Source organism: Symphalangus syndactylus, chromosome 20, assembly GCF_028878055.3.
Source record: "Symphalangus syndactylus isolate Jambi chromosome 20, NHGRI_mSymSyn1-v2.1_pri, whole genome shotgun sequence".
NCBI lineage: Eukaryota > Metazoa > Chordata > Mammalia > Primates > Hylobatidae > Symphalangus > Symphalangus syndactylus.
The window spans coordinates 39,932,906-39,954,647 of record NC_072442.2 but is presented as its reverse complement, the minus strand read 5'-3'; the positions used below and the strand labels follow the sequence as shown (position 1 = coordinate 39,954,647).

The following is a 21,742-nucleotide window of genomic DNA, read 5'->3' as shown; positions in this document are numbered from 1 at the left end:
TAACACAGTAAGACCCTGTATCAAAAACAAAACACCAGCCAGGCGCGGTGGCTCACGCCTGTAATCCCAGCACTTTGGGAGGCCGAGGCGGGCGGATCACGAGGTCAGGAGATCGAGACCATCCTGGCTAACACGGTGAAACCCCGTCTCTACTAAAAATACAAAAAATTAGCCGGGCGAGGTGGCAGGCGCCTGTAGTCCCAGCTACTCGGGAGGCTGAGGCAGGAGAATGGCGTGAACCCCGGGGGGCGGAGCCTGCAGTGAGCCGAGAACGCGCCACTGCACTCCAGCCTGGGTGAAAGAGCGAGACTCTGTCTCAAAAAAAAAAAAAAAAAAAACAAAACAAAAAAAAACACCAGGCCGGGTGCGGTGGTTTGTGCCTGTAATCCCAACACTTTGGGAGGCTGAGGTGGGCAGATCACGAGGTCAAGAGGTTGAGACCATCCTGGCCAACATAGTGAAACCCCATCTCTACTAAAAATACAAAAATTAGCTGGGTGTGGTGGTACACACCTGTAGTCCCAGCTACTTGGGAGTCTGAGGCAGGAGAATCACTTGAACCTGGGAGGCGGAGGTTGCACTGAGCTTAGATCATGCCACTGTACTCCAGCGTGGGTGACAGAATGAGACTCCCTCTCAAAAAAAAAAAAAAAAAAAAATCACAGATGCTTTGTTTCCACACGAAGATGAACTGAATGATAATCTCAGTGAGAAGAGTTGGGAATCTAAACTCCAAAAATCATTTTGATGGAACCAGTCTGTAGATTAGCATTTGGAGACCACTGCTTTTTTTGCAATGTTCTTAACTCTTTTTCTGAACATAGTAATGTAACTGGGTATTTTAGGGCCTGTACCTTGTAGCAGATATACATAAGGTAGAACTTGGAATGGTGTAATGAGAGAGGCTTTTTTTTTTTGAGACAGGGTCTCACTCTGTTGCCCAGGCTGAACCACAGTGGCGTGATCACAGCTTTCTGCTGCCTCTACCTCCTTGGCTCAAGCGATCCTCCTGCCTTAGCCTCCCAAGTAGGTGGGGCTATAAGCATGTACCACCAAGCCTGGCTAATTTTTTTCTGTAGAGACAGGGTCTCTCTATGTTGCCCACGTTCGTCTCTAACTCCTGGGCTGAAGTGACCCTCTTGACTTGGCCTCCAAGGTGCTGGGATAATAGGTGCCACTGTACTTGGCCAGTTTTAGGTTAAATTTTAGGTTGTTAGGAGAGTGCTGCCGGGCGCGGTGGCTCACGCTTGTAATCCCAGCACTTTGGGAGGCCGAGGCGGGCGGATCACGAGGTCAGGAGATCGAGACCACGGTGAAACCCCGTCTCTACTAAAAAATACAAAAAAAAAATTAGCCGGGCGCGGTGGCGGGCGCCTGTAGTCCCAGCTACTCGGAGGCTGAGGCAGGAGAATGGCGTGAACCCGGGAGGCGGAGCTTGCAGTGAGCCGAGATTGCGCCACTGCACTCCAGCCCGGGCGACAGAGCGAGACTCTGTCTCAAAAAAAAAAAAAAAAAAAAAAAAAAAAAAAAAAAAAAAGGAGAGTGCTTCCCAGGTTTAGTCCTGAGTATATTTTCTCTCCCCATTGTTTGGAGAACTTAATCTTACAGCTTTAAGAAGGTTTAGCCCTTTTCTCAGGATTCTGAAATGCTCATGATTTTTTTTTTTTTTTTTTTTTTGAGATGGAGTCTCACTGTTTCCCAGGCTGGAGTGCAGTGGCATGATCTTGGTCCACTGCAACCTCCGCCTCCTGGGTTCAAGCGATTCTCCTGCCTCAGCCTCTGGCTAATTGTTTAAATTTTTTTTAGTAGAGATGGGGTTTCACCATCATGGCCAGGCTGGTCTTGAACTCCTGACCTCGTGATCCACCCTCCTAGGCCTCCCAAAGTGCTGGGATTACAGGTGTGAGCCACGGCACCCGGCCTAAATGCTGATGATTTTCAAACACAGTTGGCTATTAGAAGCTTTGCTGTAAATTTTGGCTGTTCTAGCTAACCATAGTTAATTTTAAAAATCTTAAGTCAGAAGCGCTCTGTTGATAGGTATGTGTCAGTGCCAATGATAGACAATAAGAAACAGGGAAGGCAAATCAGATCTGTTTTATTTTTTTAATTTTTTTTTGTTTGTTTTTTTTTTTGAGACAGAGTCTCGTTCTGTTGCCCAGGCTGGAGTGCAGTGGCGCAATTTTGGCTCACTGCAAGCTCTGCCTCCTGGGTTCATGTCATTCTCTTGCCTCAGCCTCCCAAGTAGCTGGGACTACAGGCGCCCGCCATCATGCCTGGCTAATTTTTTTGTATTTTTAGTGGAAACGGGGTTTCACCGTGTTAGCCAGGATGCTCTCGATCTGCTGACCTTGTGATCTGCCCGCCTCAGCCTCCCGAAGTGCTGGGATTACAGGCATGAGCCACCACGCTTGGCCTTTTTGTTTTGTTTTTTTGAGACGGAGTCTTGCTTGGTCACCCAGGCTGGAGTGCAGTGGTGTGATCTTCACTCACTGCAACCTCTGCCTCCTGGGTTCAAGCAATTCTCTTGCTTCAGCCTCCCAAGTAGCTCGGATTACAAGTATCCACCACCATGCCAGGCTAATCTTTGTAGTTTTACTAGAGATGGGGTTTCGTCGTGTTGGCCAGGCTGGTCTTGAACTCGTGACCTCAGTGGTCTCCCTGCCTCGGCCTCCCAAAGTGCTGAGATTACATGCGTGAGCCACCATGCCTGGCCTTTTTTTTCTTTTTTTTTGAGACGGAGTCTTGCTCTGTCGCCCATGCTGGAGTGCAGTGGCGCAATCTCGGCTCACTGCAAGCTCCGCCTCCCGAGTTCACGCCATTCTCCTGCCTCAGCCTCTCCCAGTAGCTGAGACTACAGGCGCCCGCCACCACGCCCGGCTAATCTTTTGTATTTTTTAGTAGAGACGGGGTTTCACCGTGGTCTCGATCTCCTGACCTCGTGATCCGCCCGCCTCGGCCTCCCAAAGTGCTGGGATTACAAGCGTGAGCCACCGCGCCCGGCCGGCCTTTTTTTTTCTTGATACAGGGTGTCGCTCTGTTACTGAGACTGGAAAGCAGTGGTACAGTCATAGTTCACTTTGGCCTCAAACTCCTGGGCTCAAGTGATACTTTTCCCTCAGGCTCCTCAAGTCACTGGACTATAGGCATGCACCACTACATCTAGTCAAATTTTAAAGAAATTTATATTATACTTTCTATTTCAGTGTGCATATTTATACAGCAACATTTTTTTTTGTAGAGATGGGGGTCTTGCCATGTTGTGTAGGAAGTCTTGAACTCCTGGCCTCAGGCGATCCTCCCACCTCAGCCTCCCAAAGTGTTGGGATTACAGGCGTGAGCCACTGTGCTGGGCCAGGAGATTCTTCTCGTGGAAATAAGAATTGCTTTAGAAATGAGAAATTTTTAGTAGTTGGAGTAATAACGTAGAGCATATACGTTCAAAGTTGTGGCACTTCTGTTTCGCGTGTTTAAAAGCCTTAAGAAGTCTCCACATAGCTTTAGGGCATTTAAAAATGAGTTTTCATAAGGTTGTTATGGAGCTAATCCTACAGAGAGGCATGCTTTTTACAAAGAAAGTATATGATCCTTGTGTCTAGGCTGCTAGCACATCTGGCATAAGAACATATGATGATGGCTAGATATATGTGGAATAAATACATTATTTTAGATTATAGCCTCTATATCTCTGCTTGCCAAACTATGGGCTGCACATCTAAGAGCTGCAAACACTTGATAGAAAGCAGAGTTTATGGCAGTGGTTCTAGATATCTGCTTATCAAGTAGAATGAGACACTCGGCCACTTTTATTTTCAGAATTCCCTTTTACATTTTAGGGATTAAGTTTCTTCATCTTGGAAAATTGAAAGTCTAGCTACTTTTGGCCGGGCGCAGTGGCTCACGCCTGTAATCCCAGCACTTTGGGAGGCCAAGGCGGGCGGATCACAAGGTCAGGAGATTGAGACCATCCTGGCCAACATGGTGAAACCCCATCTCTACTAAAAATACAAAAAAAATTAGCCGGGTGTGGTGGCGGGCGCCTGTAGTCCCAGCTACTCGGGAGGCTGAGGCAGGAGAATGGCGTGAACCCGGGAGGCGGAGCTTGCAGTGAGCCGAGATTGTGCCACTGCACTCCAGCCTGGGCGACAGAGCAAGACTCCGTCTCAAAAAAAAAAAAAAAAAAAAAAAAAAAAAAGAAAGTCTAGCTACTTTTGTTCTGGAGAAATTTATAACAAACTGGCAGGTTCCTTGGAATCTGATTCCTTCTATCATCTGTGGATAACATAGTAGGTTTTGTATGTGAAAAAAGTGTGAGATTCAGTTTCCAAGGAGGGAGAGAGAATTTCAGTCTGTACATTTAAGGAATGTTATTTGTGTGAAGTGTTTTTTTTTTTTTTGAGACAGAGTGTTGCTCTGTTTCCCAGGCTGGGGTTCAGTGACATCATCTTGGTTCACTGCAACCCTCGCCTCCCAGGTTCAAACGATTCTCCTGTCTCAGCCTTCGGAGTAGCTAGGATTACAGGCGTGCGCCACCACACCTGGCTAATTTTTTTTTTTTTTTTTTGAGACGGAGTGTCACTCTGTTGCCCAGGCTGGAGTGCAGTGGCATGATCTCAGCTCACTACAACCTCTGCCTCCTAGGTTCAAGCGATTCTCCTCCCTCAGCCTCCTGAGTAGCTGGGATTACAGGCGTGTGCCACCACACCCAGCTAATTTTGTATTTTGTATTTTTAGTAGAGATGGGGTTTGTCCATGTTAGTCAGGCTCATCTCGAACTCCTGACCTCAGGTGATGAGCCCACCTCAGCCTCTCAAAGTTCTGGGATTACAGGCCTGAGCCACTGCATCCGGCCTCTTTTTTTTTCTTTTTAGTAGAGTTGGGGTTTCGCCATGTTGGCCAGGCTGGTCTTGAACTCCTGACCTCAGGTAATCCACCTGCCTTGGCCTCCCAAAGTGCTGGGATTACAGGTGTGAGCTACCGTGTCCGGCCTGTGTGAAGTCTTATATTTGGTTGTTTTATGATCTTTCTCTTTGCCTTTTAGATTCTCCTGGGCTCCTCCAATTTGAAGTGTGTCCTCTCTCAGAGTCTCGTTTCAGCGTATCTTTTCAGCACCCTGTGAATGACTCCCTGGTGTGTGGTGAGTTGTGTGGGTGGCTAACACCTCTCACGGAGCAGTTTGGTCCCTATGGCTTTTTTGGAAATTCAGAAGCTAAATCTAAAACAATTTCCTATGAATTTTGTCTTTCAGTGGTAATGGATGTGCAGGACTCAACACATGTGAGCTGTAAACTCTACAAAGGGCTGTCGGATGCACTGATCTGCACAGATGACTTCATTGCCAAAGTTGTTCAAAGGTAGCCTTGGCCCTTTTTCATCTGAGTCCCATTTAGAGATGTATAAAGAATGTTGTTGAGTAGGGCGCAGTGACTCACGCCTGTAATCCCCACACTTTGGGAGGCCGAGGTGGGCAGATCATGAGGTCAGAAGATCGAGACCATTCTGGCTAACATGGTGAAACCCCATCTCTACTAAAAATACAAAAATTAGTCGGGCGTGATGGCGGGCACGTGTAGTCCCAGCTACTCGGGAGGCTGACGCAGAGGAATAACTTGAACCTGGGAGGTGGAGGTTGCAGTGAGCCAAGATCGCGCCACTGCACTCCAGCCTGACGACAGAGCGAGACTCCGTTTTTTTTTTTTTTTTTTTTTTTTTAAAAAGTCCGGGCATGGTGGCTCATGCCTGTAATCCCAGCACTTTGGGAGGCAAAGGCGGGTGGATCATGAGGTCAGGAGATTGAGACCATCCTGGCTAACACAGTGAAACCCTATCTCTACTAAAAATACAAAAAATTAGCCCGGCATGGTGGCGGGAGCCTGTAGTCCCAGCTACTAGGGAGGCTGAGGCAGGAGAATGGCATGATCCCAGGAGGTGGAGCTTGCAGTGAGCCAAGATTACGCCACTGTACTCCAGCCTGGGCGACAGAGCGAGACTCTGTCTCAAAAAAAAAAAATGTTGTTTTCAGAATTAGCATGAATTTCAAATAAAGGAGCAATTTAGTTATTGCTTTGATTTCACCCTTCTCTGCTTTCGGATTCAAAGTAATCTAAGCTTTGTTTTTTTTTTTTTGACATGGAGTCTTGCTCTGATGCCCAGATTGTACAGTGGTGCAATCTTGGCTCACTGCAACCTCTGACTCCCAGGTTCAAGCAATTCTCCTGCCTCACCCTCCCGAGTAGCTAGGATTACAGGCATGTGCTACCATACCTGACTAATTTTTGTATTTTGGTAGAGACGGGGTTTCACCATGTTGTCCAGGCTGGTCTCAAACTCCTGACCTCAGGTGATCCGCCTGCCTCGGCCTCCCAAAGTTCTGGGATTACAGGCGTGAGCCACTGCACCCAGCCAGCTTTGTTTTGTTTTGTTTTGTTTTTTGAGACGGAGTCTCGTTCTGTCACCCAGGCTGGAGTGCAGTGGCGGGATCTCCACTCACTGCAAGCTCTGCCTTCCAGGTTGACGCCATTCTCCTGCCTCAGCCTCCCCAGTAGCTGGGACTACAGGCGCCCACCACCACGCCCGGCTAATTTTTTTGTATTTTTAATAGAGATGGGGTTTCACCCTGTTAGCCAGGATGGTCTTGATCTCCTGACCTTGTGATCTGTCCACCTTGGCCTCCCAAAGTGCTGGGATTACAGGCGTGAGCCACCGTGCCCGGCCTTTTTTTTTTTTTTTTTTTTAATAATATTACTATGAGAGTAATGGGAAGTAAAGTAGGTAACTTCAGGCCTGGAATTATGGTACTTTAAGGTAGGAGAAAGCCATAATAAAATACAGATATTTTTTTACCTATCCTGTATGCCAATTCTTCATAGATGTGACATTTTTATCTTTTTATTTTTTTATTTTGAGACGAGTCTCACTCTATTACCCAGGCTGGAGTGCAGTGGCATGATGACGACTCACTGAAGTGTTGACCTCCGAGGTTCAGGTGATCCTTCCACCTAGACCTCCTGAGTAGCTGGGACTGCAGGCGTGAGCCACTGTGTCTGCCTGAGCAGATTTCACAACTTAAATGTTGGGCTGGGCGTGGCAGTGCTCGCCTGTAATCCAGCACTTTGGGAGGTCAAGGCAGGCAGATTACTTGAGGTCAGGGGTTCGAGACCAGCCTGGCCAACATGTTGAGATGTCATCTCTATAAAAATACAAAAATTAACCAGGCATGGTGCTATCCGTCTGTTATTCTAGCTACTTGAGAGGCTGAGGCAGGAGAATCACTTGAACCCAGGAATCGGAGGTTGTGGTGAGCCAAGATTGCACCACTGTTCTTTAGCCTCTGTCTCAAAACAAACAAACGGAGGTTGTGGTGAGCCGAGATCACACCACTGTTCTTTAGCCTGGGTGATGGAGTGAGATTCTGTCTCAAAACAAACAAACAAACTAAATAACTAAATAAAAAAAAATAAGCCGGGCGTGGTGGCTCAAGCCTGTAATCCCAGCACTTTGGGAGGCCGAGGCGGGCGGATCACAAGGTCAGGATATCGAGACCATCCTGGCTAACACGGTGAAACCCCGTCTCTACCAAAAACACAAAAAATTAGCCGGGCGTGTTGGCGGGCGCCTATATTCCCAGCTACTCGGGAGGCTGAGGCAGGAGAATGGCGTGAACCCAGGAGGTGGAGGTTGCAGTGAGCCGAGATCGCGCCACTGCACTCCAGCCTGGGGGACAAAGACTCCGTCTCAAAAAAAATAAAATAAAATAAAAAAATTGGCTGGGCGCGGTGGCTCACGCTTGTAATCCCAGCACTTTGGGAGGCCGAGGCGGGCGGATCACGAGGTCAGGAGATCGAGACCATGGTGAAACCCCGTCTCTACTAAAAAGACAAAAAATTAGCCGGGCGTGGTGGCGGGCGCCTGTAGTCCCAGCTACTCGGAGAGTCTGAGGCAGGAGAATGGCGTGAACCCAGGAGGCGGAGCTTGCAGTGAGCCGAGATTGCGCCACTGCACTCCAGCCTGGGTGACAGAGCAAGACTCCGTCTCAAAAAAAAAAATAAAATAAAAAAAAAAAAAAATAAATAAATAAATAAAAATTAGCCAGGTGTGGTGGCAGGTGCCTATAATCCCAGCTACTCAGGAGGTTGAGGCAGGAGAATTGCTTGAACCTGGGAGGCGGAGGCTGCAGTGAGCTGAGATTGTGCCACTCCACTCCAGCCTCGTAGACAGAGCAAGATGCCATCTCAAAACAAACAAAAAGCCAACTTAATTTTTTTTTTTTTTTTTTGAGATGGAGTCTAGCTCTGTCGCCCAGGCTGGAGTGCAGTGGTGCAATCTCGGCTCACTGCAAGCTCCGCCTCCCGGGTTCATGCCATTCTCCTGCCTCAGCCTCTCCGAGTAGCTGGGACTACAGGTGCCTGCCACCACGCCCGGCTAATTTTTTGTACTTTTTTTTAGTAGAGATGGGGTTTCATCGTGGTCTCGATCTCCTGAGCTCGTGATCCGCCCGCCTCGGCCTCCCAAAGTGCTGGGATTACAAGCGTGAGCCACCGCGCCCGGCTAGCCAACTTAATTGTTACGTGATAGTTAAGCCAGTATGCATCCCAGAACCATTAATATGTAATTTTTTGAGATTTTTCTGCAGCTGGGTCTGGCAGCCTATTTTTGTAAATAAATTTTATTGGAACACTGCTGTTCATTTACATGTCTGTGGCAGATTTCTAGGTAATATTGCAGAGTAGGTGAACAGGAAACATGACCTACAAAGCCTGACATACTACTATATGGCTTTATAAGAAAAATTTGCGGCCGGGTGCGGGGGTCACCCCTGTAATCCTAGCACTTTGGGAGGGTGAGGCGCGTAAATCACAAGGTCAGGAGTTCAAGACCAGCCTGGCCAAGATGGTGAAACCCCATCTCTACTAAAAATACAAAAATTAGCTGGGCGTGGTGGCAGGCTCCTGTAATCCCAGCTACTTGGGAGGCTGAGGCAGAGAATTGCTTGAACCTGGAGGCGGAAGTTGCGATAAGCCAAGATCGGGCCACTGCACTCCACCTGGATAACAGAGCGAGAGTCTGTCTCAAAGAAAAAAAAAAAGAAAATTTGCTGGCTGGGTGTGGTGGCTCACGCCTATAATCCCAGCACTTTGGGAGGTGGGCGGATCGCCTGAGGTCAGGAGTTCGAGACCAGCCTGATTGACATGAAGAAACCCTGTCTCTACTAAAAATACAGAATTAGCTGGGCGTCATGGCGCATGACTATAATCCCAGCTACTGGAGAGGCTGAGGCAGGAGAATCACTTCAACCTGGGAGGCGGAGGTTGCGGTGGGCCGCGATTGTGCCATTGCACTCCAGGCCTGGGCAACAAGAGCAAAACTCCGTCTCAAAAAAAAAAAAAAAGAAAAAAAAATTTGCTGACATATGTTCTAGAGCAAAACATTTGCAAACTGAGGTTTATGAATATAAATTTATGTGGAAAATAAAAAGTGCTTTGCTTTAAAATAAACAAGATTTATAATAGAAATAGCAGTTTTTATAATAGTGTAGGTTTGGGATGATCTAAGTCATTAAAGTTTAGTACTTGATGGGTCAAGAGATTTTTCTTTTTTTTTTGAGATGGAGTCTCGTACTGTCACCTGGGCTGGAGTGCCATGGCACGATCTCAGCTCACTGCAACCTCTGCTTCCCAGGTTCAAGCAATTCTGTCTCAGCCTCCCAAGTAGTTGGTATTACAGGTGCCTGCCACCATGCCCAGCTAATTTTTTGTAATTTTTTTTTTGTTTTTTAGTAGAGATGGGGTTTCACTATGTTGGCCAGGCTGGTCTCAAACTCCTGACCTTGTGATCCGCCCGCCTCGGCCTCCCAAAGTGCTGGGATTACAGGCGTGAGCCACTCCGACCGCTGGAGATTTTTCTAATGGCTTCTTAACTAAAATAAATTATGTATCCCTGTAATTACCATATGAAGCCCCCCAAGGATGACATTTTCTTTTTTCCTTTGAAATGAAGTCTTGCCCTGTTACCAAGGCTGGAGTGCAATGGGACGATCTTGGCTCACTGCGATCTCTGCCTCCTAGGTTCAAGTGATTCTCCTGTCTTCCCTTCCTGAGTAGCTGGGATTACAGCTGTGCACCGCCACGGCTGGCGAATTTTTTGTATTTTTAGTAGAGACAGGGTTTCACCCCGCTGGCCAGGCTGGTCTCAAACTCCTGACCCAAAGTGATCTACCTGCCTTGGCCTCCCAAAGTGCTGGGATTACAGAAGTGAGCCACCGCGCCCGACCTAAGGAGGCATTTTTTTTTTTTTTTTTTTTGAGATGGAGTCTCACTCTGTCACCTAGGCTGCAGTGGTGCAATCTCAGCTCAATGCAATCTCCGTCTCCCTGGTTCAAGCAATTCTCCTGCCTCAGCCTCCCGAGTAGCTGGGATTACAGGCACGCGCCACCACGCCCAGCTAATTTTTGTATTTTTAGTAGACAGGGTTTCACCATGTTGGCCAGGATGGTGTCGATCTTCTGACCTCATGTTCCATCTGCCTCGGCCTCCCAAAGTGCTGAGATTACAGGCGTGAGCCACTGCGCCCGGCCCCTAAGGAGGCATTTTCTTACTGAGTTCCATTATTACCAATTTTCTTTTAGTTAAGTTTGAAATTCAATTATTTGGACTCTTATTTATAGTTTGCTTTTGTTGTGTGATTCATAAGAGGTTGACAATTTTATGTTGGGTTAGATTTTTAGAATGTATTTACCCAAAGCTCTGGTATTTGATAGAACTATTTTTGTATTACAGATTATTTGCCCTACCTGAAAACTGCTTACTGCAAAACTCTGATGTTTTATCTAAATCTCAGGTCTCATTCAGCAGCTATTGCAATGTTAACTTTGTTTTCTTCTTTATTTTGCAGATGTATGTCCATCCCTGTGACGATGAGGGCTATTCGGAGGAAAGCTGAAACCATTCAAGCTGACACCCCAGCACTGTCCCTCATTGCAGAGACAGTTGAAGACATGGTGAAAAAGAACCTGCCCCCGGCTAGCAGCCCAGGGTATGGCATGACCACAGGCAACAACCCAATGAGTGGTACCACTACACCAACCAACACCTTTCCGGGGGGTCCCATTACCACCTTGTTTAATATGAGCATGAGCATCAAAGATCGGCATGAGTCGGTGGGCCATGGGGAGGACTTCAGCAAGGTGTCTCAGAACCCAATTCTTACCAGTTTGTTGCAAATCACAGGGAACGGGGGGTCTACCATTGGCTCGAGTCCGACCCCTCCTCATCACACGCCGCCACCTGTCTCTTCGATGGCCGGCAACACCAAGAACCACCCGATGCTCATGAACCTTCTTAAAGATAATCCTGCCCAGGATTTCTCAACCCTTTATGGAAGCAGCCCTTTAGAAAGGCAGAACTCCTCTTCTGGCTCACCCCGCATGGAAATATGCTCGGGGAGCAACAAAACCAAGAAAAAGAAGTCATCAAGATTACCACCTGAGAAACCAAAGCACCAGACTGAAGATGACTTTCAGAGGGAGCTATTTTCAATGGATGTTGACTCACAGAACCCTATCTTTGATGTCAACATGACAGCTGACACACTGGATACGCCACACATCACTCCAGCTCCAAGCCAGTGTAGCACTCCCCCAACAACTTACCCACAACCAGTACCTCATCCCCAACCCAGTATTCAAAGGATGGTCCGACTATCCAGTTCAGACAGCATTGGCCCAGATGTAACTGACATCCTTTCAGACATTGCAGAAGAAGCTTCTAAACTTCCCAGCACTAGTGATGATTGCCCAGCCATTGGCACCCCTCTTCGAGATTCTTCAAGCTCTGGGCATTCTCAGAGTACCCTCTTTGACTCTGATGTCTTTCAAACTAACAATAATGAAAATCCATACACTGATCCAGCTGATCTTATTGCAGATGCTGCTGGAAGCCCCAGTAGTGACTCTCCTACCAATCATTTTTTTCATGATGGAGTAGATTTCAATCCTGATTTATTGAACAGCCAGAGCCAAAGTGGTTTTGGAGAAGAATATTTTGATGAAAGCAGCCAAAGTGGGGATAATGATGATTTCAAAGGATTTGCATCTCAGGCACTAAATACTTTGGGGGTGCCAATGCTTGGAGGTGATAATGGGGAGACCAAGTTTAAGGGCAATAACCAAGCCGACACAGTTGATTTCAGTATTATATCAGTAGCCGGCAAAGCTTTAGCTCCTGCAGATCTTATGGAGCATCACAGTGGTAGTCAGGGTCCTTTACTGACCACTGGGGACTTAGGGAAAGAAAAGACTCAAAAGAGGGTAAAGGAAGGCAATGGCACCAGTAATAGTACTCTCTCGGGGCCAGGATTAGACAGCAAACCAGGGAAGCGCAGTCGGACCCCTTCTAATGATGGGAAAAGCAAAGATAAGCCTCCAAAGCGGAAGAAGGCAGACACTGAGGGAAAGTCTCCATCTCATAGTTCTTCTAACCGACCTTTTACCCCACCTACCAGTACAGGTGGATCTAAATCTCCAGGCAGTTCAGGAAGATCTCAGACTCCCCCAGGTGTTGCCACACCACCCATTCCCAAAATCACTATTCAGATTCCTAAGGGAACAGTGATGGTGGGCAAGCCCTCCTCTCACAGTCAGTATACCAGCAGTGGTTCTGTGTCTTCCTCAGGCAGCAAAAGCCACCATAGCCATTCTTCCTCCTCTTCCTCATCTTCTGCTTCCACCTCAGGGAAGATGAAAAGCAGTAAATCGGAAGGCTCATCAAGTTCCAAGTTAAGTAGCAGTATGTATTCTAGCCAGGGGTCTTCTGGATCTAGCCAGTCCAAAAATTCATCCCAGTCTGGGGGGAAGCCAGGCTCCTCTCCCATAACCAAGCATGGACTGAGCAGTGGCTCTAGCAGCACCAAGATGAAACCTCAAGGAAAGCCATCATCACTTATGAATCCTTCTTTAAGTAAACCAAACATATCCCCTTCTCATTCAAGGCCACCTGGAGGCTCTGACAAGCTTGCCTCTCCAATGAAGCCTGTTCCTGGAACTCCTCCATCCTCTAAAGCCAAGTCCCCTATCAGTTCAGGTTCTGGTGGTTCTCATATGTCTGGAACTAGTTCAAGCTCTGGCATGAAGTCATCTTCAGGGTTAGGATCCTCAGGCTCGTTGTCCCAGAAAACTCCCCCATCATCAAATTCCTGTACGGCATCTTCCTCCTCCTTTTCCTCAAGTGGCTCTTCCATGTCATCCTCTCAGAACCAGCATGGGAGTTCTAAAGGAAAATCTCCCAGCAGAAACAAGAAGCCGTCCTTGACAGCTGTCATAGATAAACTGAAGCATGGGGTTGTCACCAGTGGCCCTGGGGGTGAAGACCCACTGGACGGCCAGATGGGGGTGAGCACAAATTCTTCCAGCCATCCTATGTCCTCCAAACATAACATGTCAGGAGGAGAGTTTCAGGGCAAGCGTGAGAAAAGTGATAAAGACAAATCAAAGGTTTCCACCTCCGGGAGTTCAGTGGATTCTTCTAAGAAGACCTCAGAGTCAAAAAATGTGGGGAGCACAGGTGTGGCAAAAATTATCATCAGTAAGCATGATGGAGGCTCCCCTAGCATTAAAGCCAAAGTGACTTTGCAGAAACCTGGGGAAAGTAGTGGAGAAGGGCTTAGGCCTCAGATGGCTTCTTCTAAAAACTATGGCTCTCCACTCATCAGTGGTTCCACTCCAAAGCATGAGCGTGGCTCTCCCAGCCATAGTAAGTCACCAGCATATACCCCCCAGAATCTGGACAGTGAAAGTGAGTCAGGCTCCTCCATAGCAGAGAAATCTTATCAGAATAGTCCCAGCTCAGATGATGGTATCCGACCACTTCCAGAATACAGCACAGAGAAACATAAGAAGCACAAAAAGGAAAAGAAGAAAGTAAAAGACAAAGATAGGGACCGAGACCGGGACAAAGACCGAGACAAGAAAAAATCTCATAGCATCAAGCCAGAGAGTTGGTCCAAATCACCCATCTCTTCAGACCAGTCCTTGTCTATGACAAGTAACACAATCTTATCTGCAGACAGACCCTCAAGGCTCAGCCCAGACTTTATGATTGGGGAAGAAGATGATGATCTTATGGATGTGGCCCTGATTGGGAATTAGGAACCTTATTTCCTAAAAGAAACAGGGCCAGAGGAAAAAAAACTATTGATAAGTTTATAGGCAAACCACCATAAGGAGTGAGTCAGTCAGGTCTGATTTGGTTAAGAATCCTAAATGGCATGGCTTTGACATCGAGCTGGGTGAATTAGGCATATCCAGACCCTATTAAAGAAACCACAGGGTTTGATTCTGGTTACCAAGAAGTCTTCTTTGTTCCTGTGCCAGAAAGAAAGTTAAAATACTTGCTTAAGAAAGGGAGGGGGGTGGGAGGGGTGTAGGGAGAGGGAAGGGAGGGAAACAGTTTTGTGGGAAATATTCATATATATTTTCTTCTCCCTTTTTCCATTTTTAGGCCATGTTTTAAACTCATTTTAGTGCATGTATATGAAGGGCTGGGCAGAAAATGAAAAAGCAATACATTCCTTGATGCATTTGCATGAAGGTTGTTCAACTTTGTTTGGGGTAGTTGTCCATTTGAGTCATGGGCAAATGAAGGACTTTGGTCATTTTGGACACAAGTAATGTTTGGTGTCTGTTTCTTAGGAGTGACTGGGGGAGGGAAGATTGTTTTAGCTATTTATTTGTAATATTTTAACCCTTTATCTGTTTGTTTTTATACAGTGTTTCGTTCTAAATCTATGAGGTTTAGGGTTCAAAATGATGGGAGGCTGAAGAGCAAGGCTTATATGCTAGTAGGGAGCTTATAGCTGGTGCTAATACTGTAGCATCAAGCCCAAGCAAAATTAGTCAGAGCCTGCCTTTAGAGTTAAACATAATAGAAAAACCAAAATGATATTTTTATTTTAGGAGGGTTTAAATAGGGTTCAGAGATCATAGGAATATTAGGAGTTACCTCTCTGTGGAGGTATTGACTTGTAATCTCATTTTCCTTTCAAAAAAAAAAAAAAAGCTAAGGTGGCTTGTTGGGATGTAAACATGTTTTCAGATGCAGTAAGGTTTAGTGTAGGACAGCCTTCCTGACCCGGTGGCATGAAAACCATTACAGAATTAATAGTTCTCCTGCTTCCACAATGTGCCAAAAGTCTACATCCCAGCATTTTGTTTGCAGGAGAACTGATGCCATTCCTAAGAGCTGGACTCATTGTTTCTCTTCATCACAAGGAGAAGGGAGTCTAAACTTTAATCACTCCACTGTATGCTCCCTGAGATAAAACAGTAAAAAATCCGCAGCCATAGTTCACTTAAAACAATTTCAAGCTCACTTGAAGTAATGGGGGCCTGGAATGCTAGGTGAGCATGAAGATAAACCCTTGCTACTATGTAGCAACCCAGTTGGACCTTTTTGGAGAAATAGGTCTGAGTCTGGATTCTGGGGGACATCAATAAGAGCCCTTCACATAAAAATATAGAAATCCAGGAGACTGTTTTGAGTGCAACAGAAGTTCTCAGTATTTGGAGGGTCCTCTCAAAAATTCTGCGGCCTTACTTTGATATTGACACCTGCACTGTGCCATTCCTGATTATTCCATTCAGGATCTGTATCAGCGGGATGGGGCATGGTCCCCAGCACAACTCTTCTGGGTTAAAAAAAAAAAAAGCCAGGTGATTCCTTTGTGTGTTATGTCATAAGTGGAGTGACTTCATTATATATGGAAGAAGATTTCTGTATTCAGCTTTTTCTGCAGGTTGGAGTCAGCATAGAGTTGGAAAATCAGCTTTGGCTTTCTTTCCTGTCTCATTTCCTCTAGTGTTCTCCTTTTTATGGTCATCAGCTCTCAACAACTCTGCCACTTTTGTGTCCCAAGGTAATAAGATGTAGGAAACAAAACATTGTAAAGTGGAGCAAGAAAAGTTATCAGTTAACCACATCAGAGTCAAATGTCTTGGGTGACACTAAGGAGGATATGGGCAGGTGATACCAGAGTGCTTTATCTTGTGATGTTGATACAGTAGCAGCCTCTCAGACATTCAGCCAGGTTGGATTTCTCATGAGTTTGTCACCTAGTTTTGAATCCTATCCCGTTTGTTTCTGCAGGAAAAAAAAAAAAAATTATGTGGTTTTTAAAATTTGTTCTGAGTGGGGAGAATCTTAGGGGGAATGTATTGAATAGTATCAGGGGCTCAGCTCCCCCAAGCAGGGCCAACAAATACCAAAATGAGTAAACTGGGAAGCTTTTCTCTCTTTCTGTCTTCATCCCAGATCAAAGAATCCCGAGTTAGGATCTGGATGAAGGATATGCCCCTGAATTGTCGATGGGCTCACCCCCACACTGACCCAGCATCTGAACTTGCTTAACAGGGAGCCGGGGCTAAACTGCTTCACCCTGCCTGGGAACCAGGGAGCACTGCATTTCTCCACAGGGTGGAGGAGAAGAGGCAGAATAAACCAAGCCTGGGACACCTCCCTCCTGTCTAGGTGTACTCATTCTTCTGTTTCAAAAGAAGGCAAGGACATGAAGTCAACTTCTACCTATCTTCTGCTGCTGGTGTCTTATGTATTCTCAGTTTGACCTGATTCCTCTTCTGTCTTTTGACTTAACATTAGGGGTTCTTGGTCATAACCTGCTCTGATGTACATAAAGATTTCAGGTTCAATATCAATGTGTCTTAAAACAGAAGTATTTTAGCGGGTGGGGGGTGGGGTGGTGGGGACAAACAACGCAGGATATAATTGCCAAAACCAGGCTTGAGGTTGGTGACTCTTGAAGATTTTCCTTCTTCAGGCCTAGATCGGAAAATTAAGTGCAGCAATATCATGAATTCTCAGAAGCCCTTTCAGGGAGCCAGTGAGTCATACAGTATCCACAGTTGAGTCACTTAAAGATGTCAGTATAGGAAACATTATTCACAATCCTTGGGCAATCTCATTTTTTTTTCCTTCTCCCCTCCCCCCCTGCCCCCCATACATTTCTATCCTTGAGTTAGTTTTGGAGGGGCAGGAAGTACTTAACATCTCAGAAGCTAGATTGGGAAACATGCTCAGCTATAAGAACTGAGCTTTAAATTTTGAGTTTAAAAATGTACATCAGGAGCAGCTGGGGAGGGTCTTTTTTTTAAAAAAAATCTTTCAAATTTGGTTTTCTGTGCATATGGCCGTTCTGTAAATACTTTGGGGTTTTTCATTTTTTTGAAAGTAGATGAAATCTGTTGTGGGATTTTTTTCCCGAAACATTACAAAATAACCTGTTTATTTACATGCAAATAAACTTCTTTGATAAAAAGTAATTTGCCTGTGTGTAATAAAATTTTAGCCTTTGAATACTTTTTTCATTTGTTCAAAACAGTCAAAAGTAAATGTCTTCCCTGAGTACTACTTGAAATGGGTCCACTGGTAACTGACGGACCTGTGAAACTTGTCTTCATTCTATTAGTTTTTCTACTTTTTGCCGTTTTTTTTTTTTTTTCTGAGATGGAGTCTCACTTTGTCGCCCAGGCTGGAGTGCAGTGGTGCAATCTTGGCTCACTACAACCTCCGCCTCCCGGGTTCAAGCGATTCTTCTGCCTCAGCCTCCCGAGTACCGGGAATTACAGGCGCCCACCACCACGCCCAGCTAATTTTTGTATTTTTAGCAGAGACGGGGTTTCACCATGTTGGCCAGGATGGTCTCGATTTCCTGACCTTGTGATTCACCCGGTTTGGCTTCCCAAAGTGCTGGGATTACAGGCGTGAGCCACCGCGCCCGGCCATCCCTTTGCTATTGTTACTCACCAAATGCATCAGTTTTTGCTGGGAGAAAACAGCTCTTAGATGAGACAGAATGAAAAGGGTTTTTTATTCCACTGGCTGAAGTCAAGCAAAAACATTAAAAGTACCTGGGACAGGAGGAGAAGACAGACCTGGGTTTGTGGGCCTGAGAATGAGTTACGAAGCCCCCTCTAGGATTAAAAAAAAAGGGGGGGGGCGCCGGTCGTGGTGGCTCACACGAGGCCTGTAATCTCAGCACTTTGGGAGGAGGCTGGAGGATCACTTGGGCCCAGGAATTGCAGACTAGTGTGGGCAACATAGGGAGACCCCGTCTCTACAAAAGAAAAAAAGATCCCAACACTCCGGGAGGATCACTTGTAGTCAGGTGTTCCTGACCAGCCTGGCCAACATGGCGAAGCCTCGTCTCTACTTAGCCAGGTGCGGTGCGGCGCGCCTGTAATCCCAGCTACTTGGGAGGCTTGAACCCGGGAGGCGGAGGTTGCAGTGAGCCGAGATGGTGCCACTGCACTCCAGCCTAAGCGACAGAGTTGAGCCTCTGTCTCAAAAAGAAAAAGTCTGTACAGTGCTTTAAGAGTTGGGTAATATGCCCTCCAGCTAAAATATACCTGTTCTTAAAGATCTGCAGCACTTGTTGCTCTTGTTAATTTCTTAGATGCATAACAAGTCAGTCGCTAAAACCACTAATTAAAAGGGGTGTGAGGAAGACCAACTCATAACTGCTTTGGAAGCATACAATTAGCAGTGCTGCTGCTCCTGCCAGGACTGCTGGAATTTATTCTACAGTTTCTAATAGCTCATGCTTAGGACATGATTTTGTAGTTTGTTGCTCATAGAAGGGGCAACAAAACTACAAAATCCTGTGTTATTCCTTCGTGGAAATTCGGTCATAAATAATGACACCTTGAAGGCCAGAGTTGTTAAAACATAATATAATATGATGACACAGATCAGCTTCTATACAAGGAGCCCGGGAGTCTGATGAAGTGTTTCCATCGGGAAAACGCCCCCGCCTACTCGCTCACACACGCTTGTTTCTCCCGCCAAAGTGACGTCAGGCCGAGGCTCTCACCAAACAGCGCCCTGATTGGCGGACAGGCAGGCGCTGCAGCCCATTGGGCGCCGGCGGCGGCCGAGCAGGGAAAACCAAAGGCCCTTCGGTCTCGCCCGCCCCACCCCCACGGACGCGCGCCCCTCCCCCGGCCAAAGGAAGGGTTGCCCGTCTCCAGCCCTGCACCCCGACCCCCGGCCTCAGGTGCAGTTCCGCAGCCATCCCCAGACCAGGGCGGGCACTTGGCCTGTTGCTCAGCGCAACCACCCTCGCCCTCCCAAGCCATGCACAGGGAGACAAGCGTCCGGCACCGGCCCCCCAGGCCTCCCTGCAGCACCCCGTAATGTAATACACTGGGGCGGGGGAGGCGGCGGCGGCGGCAACCGCGGAGGCGGCGGCGGCAGCCGCACTGCCCCAATCTAGACACATCCAGAAGAGGAGGAAAATGGCTCCGAGCAGGGACCGCCTGCTGCACTTTGGGTTCAAGGCGACAGTGAGTGACAGGGGAAGGGAGCTGGGTGGCCGGGAAGGATGTGGGTGCCTCACAGGCTCCTGGGAAACAAGTGACCAGGAGCGAGGGGCCAGGGCAGAGGCTGAGGTTCTGTGCAGGCGGGTGCGTACCTGTTTGCCCGCGGAGGGAGGAGAAGGGGACACGGGGCAGAAGAAGGGCCCCCGCGCAGAGTGCGGTCCTGCTCTACTCTCCGTCGCCGGTACGCGCGCACTCGCACCCGCCCCACAGACCCCTTTTCCCACACGCACAGGCACTTCCCTGCCTTGCCTTCTCCCGATGGGCTCGTCTGCCTCGGAGGCTCAGGGGATCGTGCCGCGCTCCGGCTGCTCCCGGGAGCGCCGTCAGGGCTGGCCCCGTGTGGGGGAGGGGTGGTCTCGCGCCGCCGCCGCCGCCGCCGTGCTCCTCCCCCTCCCGCTTCTCCCCCTCCCGCTTCTCCCCCTCCCGCTTCTCCCCCTCCCGCTTCTCCCCCTCCCGCTTCTCCCCCTCCCGCTTCTCCCCCTCCCGCTTCTCCCCCTCCCGCTTCTCCCCCTCCCGGGCGCTCCGAGGCCCGGGCGGCTCTGTCCAATGAGCAGCGGCGTTGCTGGCAGGTGGGGAGTGTTTTTGTTTTGGGTTGAAGTTGAAGCTGAGGAGAGAGCCGAGCTAGCGACGAGCAGTCGTTGCGGCCGCGGGAGGTGGTGGAGGCCTAGCCGGAGCCGAGAGGTCTCTTGTTCCCGTCTCACAGTCCCGGCGTCGCCCCTCCGGCGCCCAGTCCCTTCCCGGAACTCCCGGGCCTGTCCTGGGCCCCCGGTCTGTGCACTCCGCTCGCCGCAGCGCCCGGCCCGGGCCGCACCCGCCGGCCCCATGAGGAGGGACGTGAACGGAGTGACCAAGAGCAGGTTTGAGGTGTGAGCTTGGGGGGCTCGGGCGGCGTGAGGAGGGGGGGTCGCGCGCTCTCATCCCATAACGTCCGCTTCGCACGGAACCTCCTCCCTGGCGGGCGCCGTCACCCACCCACTGGCGGGGCTGCCAGACTCCGCTCCGCTTTCTTGCGACCCAAAAGCCCAGCGCAGCCCGGTGCCCCCAGTCCCCTCGCCGGTTCCCTCCCCATCTCTTCCCACCAGCGGGCCCCGGCGGGGGATTAGCTCGGGCGCCCTAATTCCACTCTCCCCCAGGATCGCTCAGCTTTCCATTCTTTACACAACCCTTGGCTTGCCTCCTTCCACCCAGCCATCACGGCTCTGGTCCACCAGAGCCTGCTGCTTTTCTCGCTGCTACTTTCATGATGCGTTTGTTGTCTGTTGAGGGAGGAAATTAGGGGATGGGTGCCATTTCTCCGAGTTTGAGACCTTGGTGAAACTAGGGAAGTGGGGACGGTAGTCTGGGATGATAGAGGCTCCCACGGGTTTTCGGTACTGTGTTTGGTTTGGGTATTGTTCTGATACTTCCTCTTCTTTCCCGTTTAGTCTGTACTTCTGTAGCTCATTGTTTCTTGGGAACCCTTGGATATCTACATGCTTTGAGATTGGGACGAAAGTTCAGCAAATCCATTCCGGTCTGTCTTTCAGGAACTTTTTCTCCTCTAGCGAGGGAGGTTTACTGTCCTGGAATTGAGGAGTGGACGGTCTTGAAAGCGTCTTTAGAGAGTAGTCATCTTGTAGGGAAGAGATTCCTTTGGGAAGTGAAGTATTGTAACTACTGATGAATTACAGTAGTATAACAATATACTGGAAGGTTCCTTGAGGGTCAAGAGAAAGAAACTTCTACAGGAAGAGTAAATGTCACCTGGTCTTTTCTGGCAGAGAACCAGGCTGACCTGGGATCACTCACAGATCAGTGGACAATCTCACTCGGTGCTTTTCTTCATCTCCATTTGAGAGATGAAATTGTAAGACAGCGAGATAAAAGTTTAAGAAACTCGACAACTAGGTTCAGGGAGTGAAAACTTTTAAGGGTTGTCAGTTTAATCTACTCTTGGATTTCTTATTATGCGAACTGGGAAATAATTTGAATTGATCCACGAAGATCAAGATAGAAAGTGTTTGGGGTGCAGTTTAACTTCAGAGCTTCAGTGTTACTGTTGCATTTGAAGAGTGGAGAAAATCAAAGGATTGGCCTTGTTAGAGTTTTAGTGTTTAACTTGATCACTAGAAGAAAATATTATGGAATATATTATTTGGTGTTTAATAGGACATTGAATGGCTCTAATGTACAGAGCCCCAATAAAGTTAATTTATGATGGTTTCGTATTCAGTAGTACTGTAAAAACTACATTCAGCAGTTAACAGGAATCTTGAAAGGCAGTTCCAGATACTGAAGATTTGGGTCGGGGACAGTCTTTTGCCTGTGGAATTAGCTCTTTATCAGTTTGCTATTCATTTTACATTAATTGTTGGAAAG

General features: G+C 47.9%; 2 protein-coding genes across 7 annotated transcripts in view; both read left to right on the top strand.

The window, feature by feature from the left end:
• Positions 1–17,326, top strand: part of MED1 (mediator complex subunit 1) — a 54,196-nt gene extending 36,870 nt beyond the window's left edge. For both annotated transcript variants that reach the window (XM_055258041.2, XM_063628850.1), the window contains 3 exons: positions 5,042–5,137; positions 5,249–5,354; positions 10,891–17,326. In XM_055258041.2, the coding sequence (XP_055114016.1) occupies positions 5,042–5,137; positions 5,249–5,354; positions 10,891–14,140 (3,452 nt within the window). In that variant the 3' untranslated portion in view covers positions 14,141–17,326. The remainder of the gene's footprint in view (positions 1–5,041; positions 5,138–5,248; positions 5,355–10,890) is intronic.
• A 1,460-nt stretch (positions 17,327–18,786) lies between these two features.
• Positions 18,787–21,742, top strand: part of FBXL20 (F-box and leucine rich repeat protein 20) — a 132,372-nt gene continuing 129,416 nt past the window's right edge. The window contains exon 1 of one of the 5 annotated variants that reach the window (XM_055258068.2): positions 18,787–19,348. In XM_055258068.2, coding sequence (XP_055114043.1) covers positions 19,301–19,348 — 48 coding nt within the window. In that variant the 5' untranslated portion in view covers positions 18,787–19,300. Of the gene's footprint in view, positions 19,349–19,785; positions 20,249–21,742 lie in introns of those variants that run through there. The other 4 variants (XM_055258066.2, XM_063628944.1, XM_055258067.2 and 1 more) reach the window with 4 other exon arrangements.